The sequence below is a fragment of the Molothrus ater genome, chromosome 1 (assembly GCF_012460135.2).
Source record: "Molothrus ater isolate BHLD 08-10-18 breed brown headed cowbird chromosome 1, BPBGC_Mater_1.1, whole genome shotgun sequence".
NCBI classification, from domain to species: domain Eukaryota; kingdom Metazoa; phylum Chordata; class Aves; order Passeriformes; family Icteridae; genus Molothrus; species Molothrus ater.
In genome coordinates, this window is record NC_050478.2 from 55,979,279 (window position 1) to 55,999,803 (window position 20,525).

Sequence of the window (20,525 nt, forward strand, 5' to 3'; positions counted from 1 at the left end):
GGGTAGAGAAGAGGTCCTATATGCTTATCTGCTCTTGCCATTCCTAGTCCTGGGTTAAGGTCTGTAAGTTCTCAAGATAGGTGCAACAAAGTGAAGCTCTGTGGTGTGGTATCTGGAATTTGTTGGAGTACAGAACTTGCTAGGATCTAGACTTTCTTTTTAGAGAGAGACTGCTCTAAAACCACTGGAGTTTTCCACCGGGTGACCACAGACAATATGGTTGGATACATTTCATTACTCCTTGTTAATGGGAACTTCACAGAACTTATCTTACTTATCTGTTGGATGAGAGACGTAAATATTACAACTAGTAAATACAAGTACATTTCTGACACTTGGATTTCCTGCTAAGTCATTTAGAATAATAAATATTTTTTTCCTAGTCGCAACAACCCTTTCTCACAAGAAAGAGTAGTATGTGCATACAAGCAAACACAATTTTTTTCTCCTGAATTTAGTGGCAACCACCACTGAGGTTAGTAGAAGGGAATGGCTACATCAGGTTTGTGACAGTCTTGTGGCAGAAGTGACTTCACTGAATTGCTCCTGATTTCTAGCCCTCTACTTTTTCCTCCTTGCCTGTGAAGCCTTCTCATCTCAGTTGTATTTTGTTCTTTTCCTGCAGGAGAAAATATAAGAAAACATCACAGAGGTAAGAGTAAATCGCAGAGGACTGGAAGGCATTTGTGAGTCATTTCTCTCTTTGGTAGGGGGTTTGAAAAAGGATTTTCCTACTATGAGGTTGGTGGTTTTTTTCTTTTTTTTTCTTGGGGAAATGCCATTCTACTGTTTGTTTCCCATTTTAAGGACCATCTTGTGCTGCTGCTCCCAATCTCCTTTGGGTAGTCCTTCCCTCTGGTGTTAGTGGTAATTCTCTCTGAGTAAGGACAGAAATATTTATCTTTGAAGGTGAAATCCTAACATTGCACCGTTTCTTCTGCAAGATCTGCTGGCTCTAACTTGTACTGTTTGCTTATTCTGTAATAACAAAATGAATTGCAGGCTTGTAGAGTTACTAATAATCTGTAGTAATATTCACATTACTAAAAAATGTGAATCCTGTTGATTAAGGGTCCATATTACAGCCACCAGATGTAGTTATCTTACTCCTTCCTTGTAGGAGGCAGGCTCAATGGGTGTCTTTGACAGATAAATTTTCTTGTTTTGGAACCCCTGAGCATGCTGGCAGTTAAGCCAATGTGATGCCTCAGTCAGCTGAGGTGTCATAGGCATCCACTCCTGTTTGCTATAACCCTTTGGTGAAGATTATCATTCTAATGCAGCAATGACAGGACAGGCTATATGCATGCTTGTGTGTCACAGCCACAAGAAACTGACGTGTGGTGGCTTGAGTCTTGGACAAGGTGGGTTTAAGCAATGAGAGTTTAGTAAAAAATACTGATTTGGAGACTTTTATGGTGATCTGTGCAAGAGGGCATTGGATAATGTGAGACACAAGAACAGGGAGAAGGTAAATATGCTCCCAGATTTTTTTTCTAAATATGGGGCTGACACTGTAGGTCTGCTTTTGCAGGTCTACTTTTCTCCCCATTTCCCTTGCTGCTGCCATGATTATTAATTAATTATGAACATTTCTCTGGCCACAGGTCTTCAGCTGCTGCAAGACAATTGTTTCCAGAATGAATGATTCCACTGTGTTTGTGTGTATTTGTGAGTGCCTTGGACTGCTAGCATTGTCAAAGCATTGCATTGAGTACTGTATCTTATTTAGATATCTCTTCTGTGTGCATAACTGTGACAATAGCAAGGTTTGTATTCAGCTTCTCTTTTCTATGGGAAACTTTCTGTAAGCCTCAGAAGAGAGATGTAAGTATGTTCTACAAATCCAATTATAGAACATACTTGTACATTCTTGTATTGATGACATACATAGACTACAATATGTCAGGTTTTTTAAACATAGCATTACAGGGATAAGTTTTGTGCCCTGTGGGACTTTGAACTTTCTGTTTTTTTTCTCTTACTGTTACACCTGCCAGCTGCCTGCCTGATGGTATGCATCCTTGCAGCAATTTTGCAAATGGGCTTTCATGACCTTCTGATGTCTAAAACGATGTAAGCTCTGCAGAGGCCAAGAAGCCACTGCAGGGACCAGCATATGGCAACTGCTGATCAGCTGCTCCTGATAACCTTGCCCAATAGGCGCTGACTGCTGGCCCAGAGGGCTCTGTAGCACAATGGGCTCACTGTTATTTAGGTCTAGGAACCGCACATTGGCAGCATCTAGGGAAACCTAGATGGCTAGTAAGATTCTGCCTTGAATTTTCCACCTGCTGAGTGACTAAGTATGATGCTAAATGGAAAATTGCACATATTGCCACCTGGTGCAAAAGTGTAAAATCCAGAAAAAAGAAGTGGTAGGACAGCAGTTCACTTAAAGTCTGGTTTTAAATAACACCTGTTGAGTTAGTAATTCCAGCAATGTGCATAAACTGAAGATTTTGGTCATGTTTCCATCTTCATTTCTCACATTCAGGTTTTCTTTTTGCCTTTGATATGTTTTTTCAAAACAATCTTTGTGCTTCCTACATCATTGAGCTCTGAGGTTGTCTGACAGCTGAACTGAAATTATCTATGGCTTACTTTTACATCTTCCTTTTGTTTCTGTTTGGAGAGTGTCATCACATAAGAATGCCTACATGATAGTAGCAGCAGCTATGTAGGAGAAATGGTGCTGTCCTTTGTATGTTGCAGTGAGTGTAAAGAAACAGTTTCTTCTCAATGCAGACCGGTTGGGAAGGAAAATCAAATACATGTAAGAAAATAATTGAGGTACATAAAAAAATGTAATAAGAAAGAGCTGAGGTAAAATTTGAGCCATCCTAAAAGTGTAATTAGAAATGACAGACAGTGACTTTTACATTGATCATTCTGTTAATTGAGATGAGTGCTTTTGTAACAGTAATATATTGGTATGATTTTCCTTCTAAACTTGGAAGTTTCACAGCTATCTAGACAACCCTAACTTCACTAGTCCCAGCCTGAATTGCATCTGAACTACTGAATGTGATGTAGATTAATCACAGCAATGCCAGAGAAGTGGGATATTTAATCTGAACTCAAGTCATTTTATCTTTCTGCTGTCTAGATCCCTTTGGTAATTGAACAGTAGACAGCTTACTATACAGTGAGTTGAGAGGTAGCCAGAAAGAGGAAGAACTAGACAGGAAGCCAATGGTCTGAACTTCCAGGTCCTGAGTTGGTTTTGCTTTTTTTTTTTTTTCCAGTCATGTTTGATTTGACTGTTCAGATTCCTAGTTGTTCTGAAGACTGCCAGCTATGGGCTGTCATATATTTCTAGGATATACTCTGTCATATATTTCTAGGAAATACTCAGCACCTTCAGCTTCCTGGAACATTAGAAGGGAAAGGAGAATTTCAAGTAGCTCTGGGCAATCTCCTCCGAAACTAGGTTTATTCTCTTGGGTGAATTCAGCTAGTGCAGGCAATTTGGCATTTCTAAAGACTCACTAAAGTCCATTTATTGTGAAAAAAATTGTCAGATAAATAATCTGCTTTAGTTTATGTGGCATATATTTTCCTCCATTAGAGTCCACCATCATGCATTTTTATTCCACCAGTAACACAGAATTGCATGTGTTGCTCTTTTAATTCAGCTGCATGTTGGTTAATTGTACAGTTTAATTTTCTATTAAGATGCAAACGCTTCTTTTACAGTGACCTTACTTTAGCTAAAAGCCAAGAAACAGGAGTCCTCATATTTTATCTGTCCATTGTGGATGAATGAATTTCTTCCCTCTAAGTATCTTTTAATGCTTTACATAAAGTACAAAGTAGAAACGGAAATGTTAAAGGAGAAGCCACTGCTCAAACATTCTCACTCCCTTCAGAGAGTTACATACACATGCCACCCCAGACTTAAACTGCAAGGCCCAGAGTCCCTTTGCAGCAGGCAGCTCCATGGAGCTGCAGGTGCCTATTTTGATTCTTTGCTCACATACACTCTCAGGTGTACTTCCTCCTTTTTCAGGCTTAACAGTAGGTTTCCTGAAGCAGGTCAGCTCAAGCTGGCTGCCTCCAGAGAGGGATCCAGAACATAGAAATCCATGGAAAATTATGCCCCTATGACTTAAGACCTGCCCCTCACATGCTCTTCGTGTGCCTTGAATGCATTTCTCAGTCCAATAGTGGGTTTTGTTTTGGAGTCCTCTAACATCTTATTGAGTTATTTCTCAAGTGTTCATGCAGGCAGGCTATTAACTCTTCATAACTTGTCAAGCTCCATCTCCTAGTGGCTTTAGTTTTCTTATCTTCCAATTTGTGATCCTGGCACATGTGGTTGCTGTTAGAGCCTACGAAACTAAAAAAGCCCTAGACATAGGATAAATAGTACTTAGCAATAACCAAAACGTCGTGTTATTTATTTTCTTTTCATACACAGCACCTACTAGCCAAGACACAGCACTACAGCACCTACTAGAAAAATAACACAGAATATTAACTATCCCAGCTGAAAGCATATCTAGATGTAACTTTACAGCAAGCTACTCAGGCTAAGCAAGTGAAACTAAGAAGACTAAATCCACACTGTATTATAACTGTGTAACTCATTCTGCTTCAAATATACTTATGCTAAAGAAGTAGTATGTCTCAGCAGGAAATGTAAACAAAGGGTCTTTGAAATATGACTTTGGCCCTGAATAAAAGCATCCTAATGGGTCCTGCAAAATGCGGTTTCTTCAAAAAAAGATTGTACTCTGATTAAGAAAGGTTGACACCTGATACAAACCATATGGCCAGAATATTAAGACCTCCCTAATCTTCAGAAGGATTTTGTATTTTCTACTTCCAACAATAAGGCAGGAAACTCATAAGCAGAAGTCTTTTCCATCCCTTTCTCATTTTCTTATTCTTTCTCATCTATGTGTGCGCTTCTTAGTTCCAGTTTGCTCCAGTATTTAGTTAATATGTTCTTGGAGAAATGTATTTATGCTAGTATGGAGCACAAGAGATGAAACCATAAATGTAATGGTGTTACTTACAAAATAAGTGTAAAAGTGTATTTTTCCCCCAAATTTAGTTGGTAATCATCAGGGTTGCTTATGCTGACACCTCTGTAGTTAAAAACAATCCACTGTCACTTTTGAAATATATTGCCTTGCATGTCTCATTCTAAGTAATCTTTAAGTTTTGGCATTTACTTCCTGTGAGGAAAACTCTGTTCTGGGATTAATCTCATCTTTTAGTGCTATTGGGCACACTAAAGAGATCTTTATTGGAATGAAGCATCAGTGCTCTCTCAAAGCTGATTGAGTAAGGACATTATCACAGAATGAGTGAAGTTGCAAGGGACCACAGTGGGTCATCTGGCCCAACCTCCCTGCTCAAACTGGGTCATCTTAGAGTACAAGTTAAAGAAGTGCGTCCAGTGGTTCTTCAACATCTTCAAGGGAGACTCCACCCCCCTCTCTGATCAATCTATTGCAGTATGTGGTCACCCATACAGTAAAGTTCTTCCTCATACACAAGTGGATAGGTAGTTCATTGATTTTTTTTCCATCAAGTATTTATAGGGTATGAACTATAGCAACTTCTTGGCAATTTTCAGTACTGGGTTATAACAGAAATCTGGTCATTTAAATTACCCTAAGATGAAGCATTTCCATGACTAATTCAGACCTCCTATGTCTTAGCTGTGTCTCAAATTTGCTTGGAATTGATAAGGAGTTGTTTTAATCCTTCACTTTGATTTATCAGTCAGACGTTGGAGAGGAGTGGGAGGTAAGGAGGAAAGAGGTAGAAAGGACAGAATTATTAGTGACTGATGTAATCTTGACAGTTAATATGTGAACAAGCTTTTAGTTGGGGACATGCTCAGAGGGCGAGTGATGTAACTGAAGTCCTGCATAAGCTTGCAGACATCAAAAGATCTCACTTCTTAAATGTGTGTCTCTCTTGCAAATGATGACAGGTGAACGCTAATGCATTTTGTTAGAAATCTTTTAAATGCAAGAGATAAGCAAGGCATCCTTGCTGAGAGAATTTGCGCTAGGAGAGAGTCAGCTATCTCCTGGCAACAAGACATTTTCTCAAGTGAAATTTCTCACTTTTAGTGTGAATTACACTTAAATCATGTACTGGTTTTGGCTGGGATAGAATTAATTTTCTTCTTTGTTGCAGTGTGTTTTGTTAAGTTATTAGGTTGGTTTGTTCCATTCCCCTCCTGTCTGAAAATGGTTCTGCCCCAGTTCTCCCTTCCTGCCTTTGGAGCTGTCTGTCTTCCTGGCTCCACCCCAGCCAACAATGTATCCCCTAAACTCCGCCCTGGTTTCCCTGGAAACCCCTGTATTTTTTTCTTCTGATCCCTCCCCAGTGCCCCGCCAATCACTCTCACTCCCCACCCTTACTGCTAGAATGTTCCAGCAGGGGAGTTCGATGGTTGGCTGAGGAACCGGGGCCCCTCCCCAGAATGTTTCCCGTTGGTGTTGCCCACGTGTCAATCCCTTGGACCCCACTCCCCACTACACCCCCATTGGCCCAATGCCTGGCACCTCCCTACCCCTTAAAACTTGCTGTCAGCCCCCTCCCCCCCCCCCCCCTCCCCTCCCCTCCCCTCCCCTCCCCTCCCCTCCCCTCCCCTCCCCGTCTTCTTCTTCTCCTGTCAGTCCCTCCGGGATTCATTAAAGCCTGGATTAAGCCACAGTTGGAGTCTGCCGTCTTCTTTCCGCTGGTTGCAGCCTTTACTAGACTCCGTCCTGCACAAGGTGTGCCTACAGCCGCAAGCTGGGCACTGCCTTAGGAGCTAGCCAGACGCTGACAATTGAGAGCCACTGCTGCAGTTCTTAGTAACTGGTACAGTGCTATGTTTTGGATTTAGTATGAGAACAACATCGATACACACTGATGTTTTAATTGTTGCTAAGTGGGGCTAGCTTCAGAACAAGAACTTTTCCGTTTCCCATCCTCTGACAATGAGGAGGTCCACAAAAGCCTGTGAAGGAGTAGAGCCAGGACAGCTGACACAAACCGGCCAAATGGATATTCCACACCACAGAACATCATGGTTTATATACAAACCAGAAGGAGCTAGCCAGAAGCTGCTGATCACTGCTTGGTAATGGGCTTGACATCAGTCCATTGGTGACAAGCAACGGCATTCCTTATTTCTCTTGGGTGTTATTTCTTGCTCTTCTTTTCATTTTATTATTAATACATCTTGCTTCAATTATTGTGTTCTTATCTCCACAACCTTCACCTTTATTATAATTCTCCTCCCTATCCCACTGAAGGGGTCAAGAGTGAAGAGAGTGAGTGAGCATCTGTGTAGTACTTAAGTGGTCAGCTGGGGTTAAACCATAACCAGCCACTAATAAGCCTTATCAAATTAGGAAAAACTATAAACCTTCTTCCCTCATTTTCACTTCAGAAAGTCTATTGGTTTGATTTCTACTGATTTAACTCTGTGTTTTCTTTAAAAAAATGGCAATAGACTATCCAAGTATTTTTTTCCTCCTAACAAATGCATTTTGTTTGCTCTGTTGTCTTGCCTATTTTGAGATAATAACTTGGGGATGGAATTTACTTTAATTAGATGACTGGTGATTAAGTTCTTTGTGCAGTTTCTACATAGATACTGTACTCTGAGCGAAAGGATTTATCACTGTTTCCACATTAAGGTGAAAACATCTTTGAGAGTCTCTTCTGGTAACATTGTCAGATCCATGCTGAGTGCCATCTCCATAAGCACAGGGTAGCATGGCTAATCATGTATTTTGATAGGCTGGCTTCCAATTGTTAACACCAGAAATGGAAAATAAGCCTTAATTAGAAACAAGTATTTGGGCTTCCTTTGTGTGTGCATTAGTTTAAAAAGGAATCACACATTAAAATACTTAATACATGTTTCAGTGAGCGCCACCACAGAGAAGAGTAAGAAGCAATTTACTGTAGTTTTTGCCTGGTATATCTCCTTTCCTCAATCCCATCCATCTACTGATTTATTAGAAGAGATGCAGACCCTATTACAGAATTTCATGTGTACATTTCCAGGGTTTGAATTCCTATTAAGCTCCAATGGATGATAATGTTATATTTTCATCATGCAGAAGAATAATTGTTCTCCTGCTGAGGAGAAGGTTCTCAAGTAGAAACTACCATTTGTTATATACTTACTTCCATTTGTTATATACTTACCTGCACATGTTATGCTTCACAAAGGCTTTGTAAAATGTCTCAGGTGGATATAAATTAATGGTGGATTATACGTTTGACCATACTCAAAGATGTGCCTGACTGTGTGGGTGTATAAGTGGGTACATGTACAACAGGTACATTATAGATGCATCTAGATTATTAAGATTGATCCTAAGATCTCAGGACTAAGATTTGGTACATTAATTTCCAAAGACATGGTGTGGAATTTTTGTGTTGTAGTTTTATTTTTTTTTTCCCTCAGGAAGATTTTGGGAATAATTATAGTACAGAAGTACTTTGTTTTCTCACGAGAGTAGGATTTTGAGCATCTGGGCCTCCAATGCCTAGTCAGAAAACCTTTTCTATTGCTAGTGTTTTTAACAATTATTACAACTTATTGCTAATCATTCTGATTCATAGAATACTTAAATCCACATTCCCCCTCACCTAGCTACAATCATATCTTCAGAGAGGATATATAACAATTGTCTGAACATAATAGAAGTGCTGTAGTTAAAATCATTGTGTTTCTGAGGTTATTGCTCTTAATATAAACAAGTTACTTATTTCTGAGCTGCTGTGCAACACATACTGATTTAGTGGTGCATGCAATTAAGGTTCAAACTTTGGAACCTGACTTGACTAATATTTACACAAACCAAGTTTTCAGCTTATTTCCTGTCTTGTTTAATACAAACTATTATTTAAAGAGGAAAAAAGAGGAAAATTTCTCTTCTCTTAAGTTTGTTGTCAGAAACAATGCTTCATACAGTACAGACAGTGCTCTTTGGACTTGTTGATCAGTGATACATTCTAGGCTTGTATACCATTGTCTTATCAGGCTGGTTTTCAGAGCCTGGCATGTTAGTAGTAACGAGTGGATTGGATCAAAGTAGTTCTTTCCTGGATTCTCACTTGTTCTTTCTGGGAAAATTCACTGCAGATACCACTTATTTTGATTTTTAATGAAAACCAAAGTAAAATTTTAAGAAGTGAAAGATGCTGACAATATTTCAACAATTCCATACATGGAATTCTATTCTGATTTCTTTGTCTGCCAAAGGCTGGTTTAAAATTCTAGGGTTTTTTTCCCCTTGCACTATCAAAACAGATACTACTATAACTGAGTTTCACATGAACTGGTATTTCCCCTGGAGATTTTTTCAGCTATCTAATAACATTTATACAAATTCCAGTGGTACTGACTTAAGACTTCTTCTCCACTTCTGTCTTTTAATGAAGAAAGAAATGCTTATCTGCTACTGACTGCAAGAATTGTATGATCCGCACCCCAGAACAGAGACAGTCCTGTAATTTACATCTTGTGGTTTTGTGAAAGAAGTCGCTGGTATTGGAGCATCTGGTTAAGCCCTGCAAAGTGCAACAGCACGTTGATTTTCATGGGAGTACTCAAGGAATGTTTAGGTGCAGAGACTAAGCTAGTTTACAACAGCTGCTGAAACAAACTCGTTGTAGGTCATGACTAAGTAGAGCGATGGAAAAAAAATTTGGACTACAAATGCTGAGTTATGTATGTATGTATGAAGAACTGAGTTTGATTTCCTGGGAAGCCAGTCCAACACCTTTTGATAGGAGCTGTTCATGTTCTGAAAATCAATTAACTTGTTGCTGCTTTTTGTTAGTCTGCCTAAGCCGCACAAATAGTTGTACTTCAGCTTTCAAATTGCAGTTGCAATTCTTTTTTTCTTTCACTTGGCAATACTGTGGATGTTTTCAGATCATGGTGACAAAGTCTCCTCTGTAACTTTCTGCACCAATAAACAGTGACAGCATCACAGAAATGCAGAATGAAGTTGAAAGGGATCTCAGTGGGTCATCTGGCCCAACCTCCCTGCTCAAACAGGGTCATTGTAGAGTCGTAGCAAAGGATTGTGTCCAGATGGTTTTAATATTTTCTGCAAGGGAGACTCCACACCTTCTCTGGTCAATCTACTGCAGTGTGTGGTCACCTATACAAAGAAGTTCTTCCTCATATGCTGGTGGAACTTCCTGTGCATCAGTTTCTGACCATTACCTCTAGTCTTGCTGCTAGTCACCACCGAGAAGAGCCTGGTCCAACTCTCTTCACACCTTTCCTTCACACCTTCCCTTGCTACTTAGACATTGATAATGTCCCCTCTCAACTGCCTCATCTTGAGGCTTATGTGGCCCATCTCCCTCAGCCTATCCTTGTAAGAGATGCTCCAGCCCCTTAATGGTCTTTGTTGGCTTGGACTTGTGGTTATCAAGTTTGCCTTGGTGTTCTGTGACTTTTGAGCCAGGGAAGATCTTTCTTCCAACATTTGTTACCCTGATTCTCCAGGGTCAGAGATCCCTGAAGGCTGGTCTTTTCAGTGAGGTTGATCTGCCATTCCCTGTTATCAGGGTCTCCCCCCTTCATTTAGGAAGAGGCCCATGTTAGCCTTTCTTTTCCTTTTGTTATTGATGTATTTGAAGAATACTTCCTTGTTGCCCTTTGCATCCTTGGCCAGATTTAATTCCAGATGGGCCTTGGTTATTCTTGTCTTATTTCTACTTATTCTGAAAATCCCTCTATATCCCTTCTAAGTGGTCTGACCATGCTTCCACCTCCTGTGTGTCTCCTGTAATGACTTGAGTAATGACAGGAGTTCTTTATTCATTTATGTAGCTCTCTTGCCCCATTTATCTGATTTCTTGCCCATTGGGATGAATTGCTCTTGAGCACAGAGGAAGGGATCCTGAAATATCAACAAGCTCTGTTAAACTCCTCTTTCTTGCAGAGTCTGTTCCCATATAATTCTTCCTGGGAGATCCAAGAAGAGACTCAAGTTTGTTGTCCTGAACTCCAAGATGACAATTACCTGCTGCCCTGCTTCCTCTTTGCCCATTACTGAGCTTCACAGTCTCATGGTCACTACAGCCAAGGCTGCTCCCAACTTTCACATCTCCAGCAACTCCTTCCCTGTTTGTTTGTATAAAAGTCAAGCAGCTCATCATTCCTTCTTGGATTCTCTATTACCTATGTCAGAAAGTTGTCATCAATGCATTCCAGGAACCACTTAGACGGTTTGTGTTTTGCTGTGTTGTTTCTCTAGTGGGTAGTTAAGAGAATTTCACGAGAACCAATGCCTATTTCTTTAAAGCTGCTTCCAGCTGTCTGTAGAAGAACTTATCTACTTCATTCTCCTGCTCAAATGACCTGTAGCAAACACCCACAACAATGTCACTATTACTAGTCTATTGGTGATGGAGAGGGGCAGGGAGACTGAGTGGTGGTCATCAGAATCTGAATTTGTTGTGGGCTACGTATGCTTATACTATTCTAGGAAGGCTAGTAATTTTTTACTACAATGATTGTGTTAATCATTACAGAAACAAACTTATACATTTTGAAACATCTCTCGCTTTTAGAGTTGACTCAATCTTCTTCCCAATCTGATCCAATTTTCTTTTCCCATCAGTCAGTCTGATTTAATCTTCAAAGTTCTGTTTGTTCTTGCCAAGGTATCCTGATTATCAAATCTCTTATGCTAATTAGGTCCAGAGCACTCTCTGTCCTGTGTGCCTCAATACTAGTCTGATGATTTATTCTAATCTGTAAACTCTCAACTTGCTTATCATCCGCCCCAAGACAGAGCTTGATACAGTGTAAGTGTTGCACATAGAAAGTCTCCCTGGTCTGTCTCTCCTAAACAGTGTGTAGCCCTTCATTTCAACATTCCAATTCTGTGAGCTATCCCGCCACACCTCCATTATCAAAATTATATCAAAGCTCTGTAACTGCACACAGATCTCAAGCTCCTCCTGTTTGTTCCCCATAGTGCATGTGCATGTGTACAGGCACTTTATAAAAGTATTTGATTGTATCAATATCCCAGCATGTGTGCAAAGGGATGCCCCATAGTCCCTGTGCCCAATGTTGTTTATGTCTTTGGCCACTAGTGCTTGATTAAGATAGTGATTTTTAAACTTCCTTTTGCTACTAGCATGGTTACTGTAGTTCTTCCCTTCCCAAACCTTACGTCTGTTGAGCCTGGCTGTGCCTCTGCAGCTTGCTGGTCGTGTGTCCCCTATACCCCTATACCCCAATTCTTCAGACTATGCTGTATTCTGCAATTTGATGACCAGCTACTCTCCCAGGAGGTGCCTCCCCAGGAGCTGTGTTTGCTTCTATGTGCTCCCTGCCATCCGCAGCCTGTGTACTCATCGCTTGGGTCCTGCTCTGCCGGCCAGTTCTTGTCTTTTCTTGTTTCGTGCTGTCTCGCAGCTGGTCGTAGCTAAATTCTTTCACTACTTGGTGTATTCAGTTTCTGAGTTTCATCTCACTGCAGGCTGTGATTCACAAGAGGGCGTTCTTCTGCAATCAGAATTTCTTTCGCTGCAGACTGCTCACTTGCAACTTTGTGTATTCTGTTCTCAAGTCCTGTCTTGGCTTGGCCCATGTCATTTTTCATGGTAGGCTTGGCTGTCACCTCCCACAATCACGTCGGGGTCACCAGAGATTGGAATAAATCGGGTAATACTCCATTTTCTTCATATAGGAAAAAGCCCATTCTTTATTCATATAACTCATTTTTATACAGTTTTACAGACCTCATGTGTGGCTCCAGATGGTTAGTAGTTTTCTTGCCAATTACTCTATTGGTTAGTAAAAGGTATTTTACTTGTCCATCAAACCTCTTTATTCTTAAATTGTTTACATATTTTCTTCTCTGATTCTCATGGGCTAGATCTAGTGTTTATGCAGGTGCTAGTTGTTTTTTACCTAGGAATAGACTGTTATCTTAATGAACTATTCATACCAGGATTGTTTTCGCATGGGAACTTGCAAAGTGCTTGCTGTACTTAGAAGAAGTGGCAGGCTAACTACTGATCTAACAGAGCAGGCCTGATTATATGTGGCCTTTCTTTAATAATTTTTCTACTTGACTGCAACTGCATAGCACTTCAATAGGCCTGTGATTATCCTCTGGATTTACATAGTTTGAGAGTGAATGAGAGACTTGCTTGGTAATACAACTGGTAAAATTCCATTTCCTAAAGAAATGGGGCAAATGATGTAAACAAAATCATGGCTACCTTTTTCAGAGGCAGACTTTGTGATGTATATATGTAACTGCCCATTCTTAATTTCAAAAATTATTTTGTTATAATAAGAGCAGACCATATAGCATTCACCCATCTCTTCATCCAGCTGTTTGTTGAAAGGATGTCATTATTAGAGCATGTTTCTTCAAACCATCATATGCAACACTTATTCATCAGAAGCTTACAATCTGAATTAAGAATAGGCTAGCCAGGCATCAGGTTTTATGAGCATGTGACAGGTTTGTCTCTGTGAAAGGATTTCAACTTCAGAAATTAATGTAGGAACATTGATGAAAGCATGAACTCAATAGGAAAAAAAAAAAAACCCTATTGTTTCTGCTTTGAACTAAAATTTGATTAGAACTAATATTATTAATGTTTACAAATGAAAAGTATTTTCAGTGGATTAAGAAATGGAACTCGTGTTTTGGTCAGGAGTACAAACAAATGTCTTCCAAAGGCCCTCTTGGCAATCCCCCTTCAGACCCTTTCTAATAGCTTTATATTTTTTTTATATTGCAGTGCCTAAAACTGAATCACTTGTCACTCTGTGTAGCTGAAGTATATTTGCAAATTGGGTTTTACTGAACAAGCAAACTTTTTATAGACACTGTAGAGACAACATAGAGTATCAGGACAAATTATTTGAATGTTTTTCTGTAATGGGGTGTAGAAAATCTGTCTATGAATACAGGTTTGTAGTCAAAGAAGTGAAGGAAGGAATGAGTGGACAGTACTGGGAAAACAAAAGGGGATTATAGGGCTATTCAGCTTTGTTTCATGGTATGAAAAAGTCCAGGTTGCAATTAAGACTACTGAGTGGTTTATAGAAAATCACCTTGATGACTTAAGCAGTTTCCCACCTTATATCTATATCACATGAGGAGTACAAAGGTATGATGCTTTTCCTAGATGAGGAAATGATGAGTTCAGTGCATCTTATATATTTTCATACTGTGTTTTTAGAAGTCTTTAAGAGCACTCTGCAATGCAAAGAGAAACAAAGAACTGTTGGCTGGCTAATTCATAAAGACTTAATGTGCTCTGTCTGCTCCAATTGCTTGCAACTTGTTAGCTAATATCTATATATTTTCATTCTGGTATTTGAAAACTATTTCATTTCAAATTATATCTGTAGCATTACCAGATCTGTTCAGTCTGTGTTGGACGTGGATTTCAACACAGGATGTTAAGGAGACACTGGCCCAATTTTTTCTGGGAAAGGCCAGAAACTTCTATTTCCAAGAATACCTTTTCCACAAGTGTAATGACCACCACCTTTTCACAAAGTGAAAGAATGACAAAGTAAATAAGTGATTAAAAACTATTAAGTTTTTATCAAAAACTGTTGATTAAAAACTGTTAAGGCTAGGAGTGATTAATTTTTAAAAACTGGTGTATGGAATAATAGTCCTAATATTACCAGGTGGAACATGCCTGGGCTCATCTGACCCTTACTGCTGGGCCAAAGGCGGCAGCTGTGGTGTTTCACCTCAGAGATACCTTTGGCTGGCTGGATGCTGCAGCTAGGCACTCGGAACAAATCCAGGCATAGTAGAAACTTAGTTTACCTCTGGTGGAAAAGGTTCAGGTGACAGTGAAGAGAAAAAGGAGAGAATTCTGCCGTAGAGTTTTAATTCAGAGTTTTATTCCAGGATGACAGACCTCTGAATCTTGTAACAGCTCCCAACAGAATCCCAACTGCACGATCCCATGTCCTTTTAAGCCCGGGGACAGGGGGAGGGGAAAGGAGAGGTTGGCATACCTGGGGGGTTGGGATAGGTGAAACAGGAAATGGCATCACACTGCAACACTGGTGTTCTTGAAATGGAGCTTTTAGAAGGAGAAATGTGCTATAGATATTTGTTCAGGTCCAAATGCAGTTCTATATGCAGACTGTATGAGAGACACACATGGCAGTTTTCTCTCACAACACATATGCATGGTGAGAAAGCTTCCAGGGAATAATCTTTTCAGAAATGTTTTCATTATACATTTACAGTTATCAGTGAAACTAATGGTTGTGAATGAAGAATCCATGAAGCTGATTTACTTCTTGCCCTTCAAATAAATTGTGTTCCTTCACACTGATTGTTTCTAAGACATGCTAGAGCATGCTTTGTAGACAGCACACAGCCAGTTTTGTTGTGTATGAATGCAGTTTGGTGGCTACGCAGAATCTCTAATTGCTTAAAATTATCCTTAGTGAACCAGTTTAACTTGTGTCACAGAACACTTGAAGAGTCTTGGAAGGATTTGGTAGTATTATGCCAGAATCCTGTTGAAATGATAGAGATCTAATGAAAAGGGAAAAACAACCCAGGCAACTGAGTAGATTATAAAATACACTGACTTTATAGGTCTTCAAAGGATCAAACAGCTCCTCAACTTAAACTGAGTGGCCTGAATGGAAATATGTTCTTGTTTACACTTGCAATGGTTCTGTTTTTTCAAACAGAAACATTATGTTTGAATCATTGCAGAGAATAAGCTACAGACCCTGCTAAAGGAAGTTATGTTTGCCCTTTCTGGAAAAATACATTTGTAAAGAGGTATTCCAGTTTGGGTGGCATGACCCTGACTTAAAAGTCATATTTCTCCTTTGCTTTGTTTGATATGTTTATCACTGTGGTTCTCCTATTCTATAGTTTGAGTATAATCAACACCAGGCTTAAAGATTTGTGCATGTAGAAAATAATGCTGTAAAAAGCCAGTGTCCACAAAGAGGACACAGGCGTCCTGCAACTTATTTTGAGTAAAGGAGAGAGTCCACTAGGCAATAACCCCATGGGGTCTCTCTGGAATTGTTGGAGGATGCAGCCTCCTCTTATCCTAAGCTCCCAGATGCATGTTGCCCTCTTCCTTTACCCATTGGCTGCGGTACTAGGAAGGTACAGACTTCCTGAACTGCCTACTAAGTGTTCCCCCTTGAACATGTATCACACCCTCATCATGCACTTTGTGACCATTAAAATTATCTTTAAGCCCACCCTGGGCAGAGAAGTTAATATCCATAAATCTATTCAGCCTGTATATTTTCCCCAAAGTTCAGAAGTTCAGAGTGTGCTCGGTTCTTGGGGGGGCTTAATGTTCATTAAGACCCCCACACCCATTCTTCCAGAACCTGATTGGTCCTTTCAGATCTAGTTGTTTGTGAAGACATTAGCACCCATTTCTCCTATCAATTCATACATTTCCCATTTAGTCTTTTGAGCTGATTCTTAAATGCCTGGTTCATGTTAAATGTGTGCAGCCAGCTGTTAGACTAGCATTTTTGGGACTGTAGATGACTGTTGAAGAACACACCTAGTGCAATTAGCTCAGTGTGCAAGTAGCAGGTTGTGCCCTGGGTAGTGGGAAATGGCAAGAGTCCCTGGCAATGAGCTATGAACTAGTGCTGGCCCTTTGCCTAACAAAGGGCATGGGAAACTGTTGCACTAGATGGCCAGCTTACCTAGAGGCTCTGTAGAACTCAATGAAAAATGAGAAGACCCCAGACCAAATAATAATCATTCAACCAAGGTGCATGTACAGGGTGAAAAGAGAGTGTAAGGGATGGGTTCACAGACTGTAAGGGTACAAATCCTTGGGATTCTTTTGTTTGTGGTCTGTCCCTGAAGGCACCCAGACTGAGGTGTTACTGTATTTCTGCTCCACAGTTAAATTACTTAAAGATAGAAGACAAATGAGACTGCTACAGGAAACCTGAAGTCAAGCTGTTCAGGTAAACCTGTCTGACTTCTTGAGAGTGGTGTGTGTAGGGAGTCAAGAGGTGCACCTGTCAGTTCACTGGAGCCACCTGTTGTGAAAAGACTTCTGTCACAGCAATGAAAGTCTTGTGTGGTGTGAGTGTGCCTCCCAGAGTGGCTCCCAAATGATCAGACGTGAAAGTTTCCTTAACATCTTACCTCTTTCTTTCTGTCCACCCCTTCCCCCCTGCCTGCCCCCAGCCCCCCCGTCTCTCCCTCTTATTTAGAGTGGACAGGAAGTCTACAAGCATGAGAGCTCCCATACCATGTACATGACAATTCAAATCCCAACAGAAAACCTGTATCTTAGGCTCTCACTCTGGCCTTATGCTGGATCTTGGTTGCAAAATAAACCTCCATGATACGCTGGTGTTGTTCCTATGTCTGAGACTTAAACATAGGACAAACCACTCGTGTTTCCTCAGACAAACAGCCAGGTTGTATTGTCCAGAGCTTTCTTTCATAGCCAGTTCAAAACTCCTGGGTCAAGACAGCTCATTGGTCTATCTGTGTGCTCCCAGACTCTGAACCAATAAAATGCCTGCATCCTAGGAGAGCTCCCATTGGTTGTGAGCCTCTGTCAGCCTAGAGGCTAATTCATGGAGCTGAGCTGGACTTCTTATTTATAACGATTAATGACAACTACAGATCAGCTTGCAATGCAACAGCTCCAGATAAAGGATATTTTCCATCTGAATCATGAAACAGATATCCAAATGAAGGCTGGGATGCTGAAGTATAGGGATGGAGCCAAGGCTGGAAGTGAGACTGGACTAGGATGCTACTATGAAAACCTGCCTGTCTTAGGAATGTCTTTGACTGTTCTCAGCTTTTCTGAACATTGTATGTCTCACACACATTAGATGTTTTATCTCTCACTTTTCAGTTAACCCAGTATAGGTCCTGAGTAAATTATCTCAGAGAGATAATTGGTGACAGAAGAGTAGCTTTCAGAGTGGAGTCATATGCAACTCATACAAGTGCAACTAATACATTGTCCTAGTTACAGGAGCATTGTACCCTGTTTATGTAATTTCTGATGAACTGTGTAATGATGGACCATTTGCAGTAGCTGCCTAGTGCACACTGAAAACCTCAGGCCACAAGCTGGATGTCAACTGAGATAAGGATAAGAGGCAAATCCTTTGAGGCAGAGAAATGTTTCTTTTTCTTCACACAAATGACTTAGCTGTGATACCTCCCTTCTGGGCAAGCACTGGCACATTCACATCCAGCCTGAGCGGTCCTCTCTGCTCATGGGTGTTTCGATCCAGTCTAAACACAGAAGAACAAAGAAAACTAAGTCCCTGTGAATAAAACAGGTCAAACCCAGAAAGGTTTGAAGTATACCTCAAAACTTGATTAAAACTTTGTAACTTTTCAGTACTCTGCCATAATTCAAAACAGTCTCACAGCAGCTGAAACAAGGCACAATGTTGTTTTCAAACTTTTTCTCCCACTTCAGCTGCAGCCTGCTTCTAGTTTATTACTTCTGACTACATTGGAGTACATTAATAATTCTTTTATTATAATCATATTGGTTTAAAAGGACCTTCTGTCAGGAGGAAAAAAAATTGTTTTTGGGACGGCCCTGTGAAAGGAAAGAGGGAAGATAAATTGGAGGATACTGGCTGGGTGCTTAAGTTACTCACTTGACCTATAAGAAAATCAAGTTCAAATATCTTCACTAGGTTGCCATGTTGTCACTAAGCTTTTCCAGTTCTGGTACAAAAATTGTTACATCAAGTGTGCATCAGTCTGAAATACAGACTGAATACTCTTCAGGTATACACAGTTAAATTTCTTCTGGAGTGCAGTGCCAATAACTGGCATATAATGGAAGCAGTAAGCATAAAACCCACCTAGATACCCATTTGTGCTGGCAGAAATAATGGAATTGATTTTGTGAGGACTTTTTCAAAGCTAGCAAAATCCATTTTGTTGTTGTGTCCCAGACACCTAGTCACACACAGAATCACATAATAGTATCATAGAATGGCTTGGGTTTGAAGGGACCTTAAAGATCATCTACCCCTCGGCCGTGGCTGGGGACACCTTCCACTAGAACAGGTTGTTCAAAGCCTCATTCAACCTGGCCTTGAACACTTCCATGGAGGAGAATCCATAGCTTCTTTGGGCAACCTATTCTAGTATCTCACCACTCTCACAGTAAAGAGTTTCCTCCTAACCTCTAATCTAATCTCTTTTAGTTTAAAACTGTTCTCCCTTGTCCTATCACTATCAAGGATATGCTGAAGAGAGCCTGTCCAGGCTTTTGCCACATACTGATACAAATATATAGGAAAAAAATAGTCTGCTTTGATTGGCATTAGAGCTGTATATATATCTTGCAAAAGGATATGTCTTGCAAGTAGTTCACAGGTTAAAGAACTCTTAATTTGTGCCTTGCCTTTTGTCCCTTTTTTGCATGGGAATGTTCATTGCAAAGAGAATTTGTGGAAGGACAAGCTTTTCTTAGTATGCAAAGATGGTCAGAAAGCAAGTGGATAATAGGACATAATATTTAAAAGATTGAAATAGTGGGTGTCCTGCCCTGTGAATATAGCATTTTGTAGCAACTCTGTAAATATAGAGAGTAAATCAGCTGGAAGAGGATTCTACTGTCTGGTGGTAAAAAGCCCCAACGAAAAAAAAAAAACCCAAACAAAAAAACCCAAAACAAAAAACAAAACAAAATTTAAAAACCCAACAAAAACAACCAAACCCAAAAGACCCCTGCATTTGTCTTGGTTTAGGGCAGTTTTGGAAGGAAACCTCCAAAGGTTTTTCTCTACAAAGCAAATTCAGGTGGCCCCTCCCCTAGCTGGTTTGGGAAAAAATTTCCTTGGAGAAAAGTTTAAAAAACCTGTTTATTTCACAGAAAAAGCATTCACCAGCACAAAAAATGAACAACATTAAAGATCAAAACTTCTCACCGCTCTGAAGAGATGACAAACTCAGGCTGTACCTCAGCTCACTCAGTCTGTTATCAGTTCCTCCAGCACTGGAAATGCCGTGGCCCAGGCCAGGCCTGGTGGGCCACCGGTGTGAGCTGCTGGTGCTCTTCTGGGTTTTCAGTCCAGAGCAGGTTTAAACAGTTCCAAGAAAAAAAAAAAAACACAGTCCAGGGAACTTCTCTGCCTCAGCTAGCTAAAAACTAACTAAAAAGCAAAGGAGAGCTCTCTCTGACTGTCAGTGCTGCAGACAACACAGTCTAGGAGCAGGATCCGGGGAAGCAAGTGCAGTTTCTGATAAAAAACTCTGAGCTTCTTTTTTCCCCTCTCTTCACTCTCAGAACCAGTTTTAGAAGTGCAAAACTTATTTCTGGGCTGAACAGACAAATGCGGATACAAACATCATAAAGTTGTCCCAAGACTTCCCCCATGCAAAAAAAATCCAAACAAACCACCAACCCCCCACCACTTCCAAAAACCAGAGAAAATTTCATTTCAAGATGAGAGAAATCAGAGTAGATATTTCTGTGTCAAAAAGTGCTGTAAGAAAGTCAAATTAATGCAGAAGTGAATGAAA

General features: G+C 40.3%; 1 protein-coding gene across 1 annotated transcript in view; it reads left to right on the plus strand.

Moving 5' to 3' along the window:
• The window catches only part of PDE1C (phosphodiesterase 1C), a 289,933-nt gene that overhangs the window by 131,417 nt on the left and 137,991 nt on the right, over positions 1 to 20,525 (plus strand). The window contains exon 7 of the mRNA XM_036406364.1: positions 626 to 652. Coding sequence (XP_036262257.1) covers positions 626 to 652 — 27 coding nt within the window. The remainder of the gene's footprint in view (positions 1 to 625; positions 653 to 20,525) is intronic.